Here is a 2,961-nt window from a genome sequence, read left to right as displayed (position 1 = left end):
AATTTTAAAACATACAGCGTTTCCATGTTCTGTTCACACAACTGCCTCTTGTTCCATGTACAGATTCCTCATGAGCACAATTAAGTGTTCTGGAATACTTATACTTTGCAATGTTGTCCATGAAGATGAGAGATGTCAAAAAAATTCAGAAAAGATAAGCTGATGGCAGGATGGAGGAAGCAAACTAAATGCTGTAAAGGGGAAAGCCTATGAGAAGTTAACCAGTTGTCATCACAGAATTTTAGAAATTCAGCTGTAGTGAATGTTTCTTTACCAACTATTCTTCTAATGGCGTAATGGACAAGGGACTTAAGAGAGTGTGGAAGCACACCACTATTTTTTCATTTCATTTTTCCGTGAAATTTTTGAAGCTCCCTCATATACATCATTAGGCCATTAGAAGAATGGCCTAATAGACAACACTGAATATATATCATTGAATGTGTCAGGGCTTTGAACAGGGTCTTCTCAGTTCAGTCAAGGCTGATGAAATGAAACTGGAATCGACTGGTAAAATGTAATGTAGGGGGACTGGAAAGGGAAAAATTAAGAGTCAACAACATACTAGAAACTTAATCTGCCTCTTAAAAAAGAAGGACAGTGCACGAGTTGCATAGTAATCAAGTCTCTTGACCACCAGAATTGGAAACAATAACGTTTGCTCCAAGATGGCGTCTGATTGTGCAGCTGTGAACGTCTCTCCACAGTCCTGGCAGGATCCAGACTCCCGAATCAGGCTCCTGAAAGGGCTCGCTCCCTCTCTTCTAAGTCTCCCATTCCAGGGCTTCAACCTGCAATTTTCCCGTTGTGGTTAACATTCCACTTCATCCACATTCTGCAAAGTTGGGTCCTTTCAGCTTTTACTGCATTGGCCATGACTGCATGAGCTTGAACCAGTTTGAAGCCCTAGTAAGTGCTCAGAACTGAAGTGAATGGATTTTACCTTGGGGTCACTCCATCTGTCCCTGGTGCTGCTTCTACATATGCAGGAGCATGTAAATAGGGATTCAGTTGACTAAGTGAACAGTTGGCCTAGTTCTCTTTTTTGGAAGTGAGCTTGAGGATTGATGTTTTCTTGGATCCATATTAAGACTAGACAACATTCATGGATATCCGTCGGAGGCCTATAAGAACTTGTGTGGGTTTGATGTTGTTGTTAGGTGCCATGGAGTTGGTACCAACTCATAGTGACCTGATGCACAACAGACAGAAACACTACCCCATCCTGCACCAATCTCGTAACCATTGCTATACCTGAATCCATTGCTGTTGCTACTGCGCCAATCCATCTCACTGGGGGTCTTCCTCTTTTGTCGCTGACCCTCCACTTTACCAAGCATGATGTCCTTCTTCGGAGACTGGCTCTTCCTGATAATATGTCCAAAGTCTGAGCGACGAAGTCTGGCCATCCTGGCTTCTGAGGAGCATTCTGGCTGTAGTTCCAACACAGATTTGTTTGGTCTGAGAGTCCATGATATTTTAAATATTCTCCTTCAACACCATGATTCAAATGGACAACAGCAACAAATACTGCCCTTATATGTTTGCACACACAAAATAGAAATGTATACTCTGGAAACACTGAAGTGACTGCTTCATGAGGACTTTGCAACTTTCTCTGAGAGGAAAGTTCTATGAATTTCACTAAAAAGGCTCAGGAGTGCAGAGTGAATTAATTTGGTTGACTTGCTTTATCTGGTTTCTCATTTTCTTTCAATTTAAACCTGCACATCAAAGAGCATTGTTCACAAGTATCCATCCAGCGGACTCCCGGATGGAAAACCTGGTATTGAATTGTGTGACTCTCCGCAGCTTTCTTTATTGTACAGTGCGTTTCCCCTGCTAAAGCACTTGATTAATGCAAACTAGAACCTTGAGACGGCAGTCATATGAATGATGGTTTGATTATTCTTGATAGTTATCCTTTAGGAAGACACTTATTACCTATGGAAGATATGATACTGCAAATTTAAATAACAGACTATCACCAAAATGCCTGAAGTAAGGGGGAAACAAAACAAAACAGCTCCCTAACTTTGAGCCTAAGGATAAAAGAGAACAGCTTTGCTGTTACAGGCACTGAGGATAGTTGTTTGTTTGTTTGTTTGTTTTGAGTTTGGAGAAGATGGTGACAGCTGTTGAAAAAGAATATCAGATTTAATTCTGAGTTAAGGGAGTTTGCCTGCAGACAGGAATATTCCACACTGGTCCCCCTTTCCCCTCAGTTTTCAATAATTCTGCCTTGTTTCAGGTACTATAATCACTGTGTACTATTTCATTTGCCATGATATTGCAAATCTAATAATGAATGCTATATTCCAACAGAGCTATTGCCGTGATCGGTTCTTTTATTGGTCTGATACATGATATCCAATTACAGCTACAAAGCCCAGAGTTGGCAAGCATGACAAAAGATGGATGCCAAAATGTGTCTCTCAGTCATCTCACCATGTGTAACTGAAGGAGCGCCGACTTCAGTAATTATGTTAATCAAAGGAAATAGGGTCTGAGGATAATAATAAGGCCATTCTGCTAACAGGGCATAGTTTATAAATTATTAAACAGAGGAATGATTTGAATAGCCCATTAACATACTAGTTTAAAGTAGATAAGCTAATCATTTTAAATGGATAATGAGTGTCAAACTTAAATATGCTTTCATGAAAATATTAATATTGTTTTTCTTGCAATATGTGAGATAGCATGACACCCCAAATAGTCACAAGGTAAGGATATTTATGTCGTTGTTAAGTGTCATAGAGTTGCTTCCAAGGGTTTCAGAGGAGCAGCTTGTGAGTTTGAACCGCCAACGTTGCGATTCTAACTAACCTTGTGGTCCAGTGCTTACCATACAGTACCACACCAGGACTCCTCTATAATTAAGGGTGCATGCATGTATGCATATTGTTGTTGTTGTTATTAAGTGCTGTTGAGTCAGTTTTGACTCATAGCGAGCCTCTA

The 2,961-nt window shown here is 40.3% G+C and overlaps 1 protein-coding gene across 1 annotated transcript in view; it reads right to left on the bottom strand.

Moving 5' to 3' along the window:
• ENTHD1 (ENTH domain containing 1) overlaps window positions 1-876 on the bottom strand; it is a 35,195-nt gene extending 34,319 nt beyond the window's left edge. Inside the window, exon 1 of the mRNA XM_006865260.1 lies at window positions 792-876. Coding sequence (XP_006865322.1) covers window positions 792-876 — 85 coding nt within the window. The remainder of the gene's footprint in view (window positions 1-791) is intronic.
• Window positions 877-2,961: the final 2,085 nt, after the last annotated feature.

The sequence above is a fragment of the Chrysochloris asiatica genome, unplaced genomic scaffold (assembly GCF_000296735.1).
Source record: "Chrysochloris asiatica unplaced genomic scaffold, ChrAsi1.0 scaffold00076, whole genome shotgun sequence".
NCBI lineage: Eukaryota > Metazoa > Chordata > Mammalia > Afrosoricida > Chrysochloridae > Chrysochloris > Chrysochloris asiatica.
Note: the sequence above shows the minus strand (reverse complement) of the source record. Positions and strands in the feature narration are given on the sequence as shown.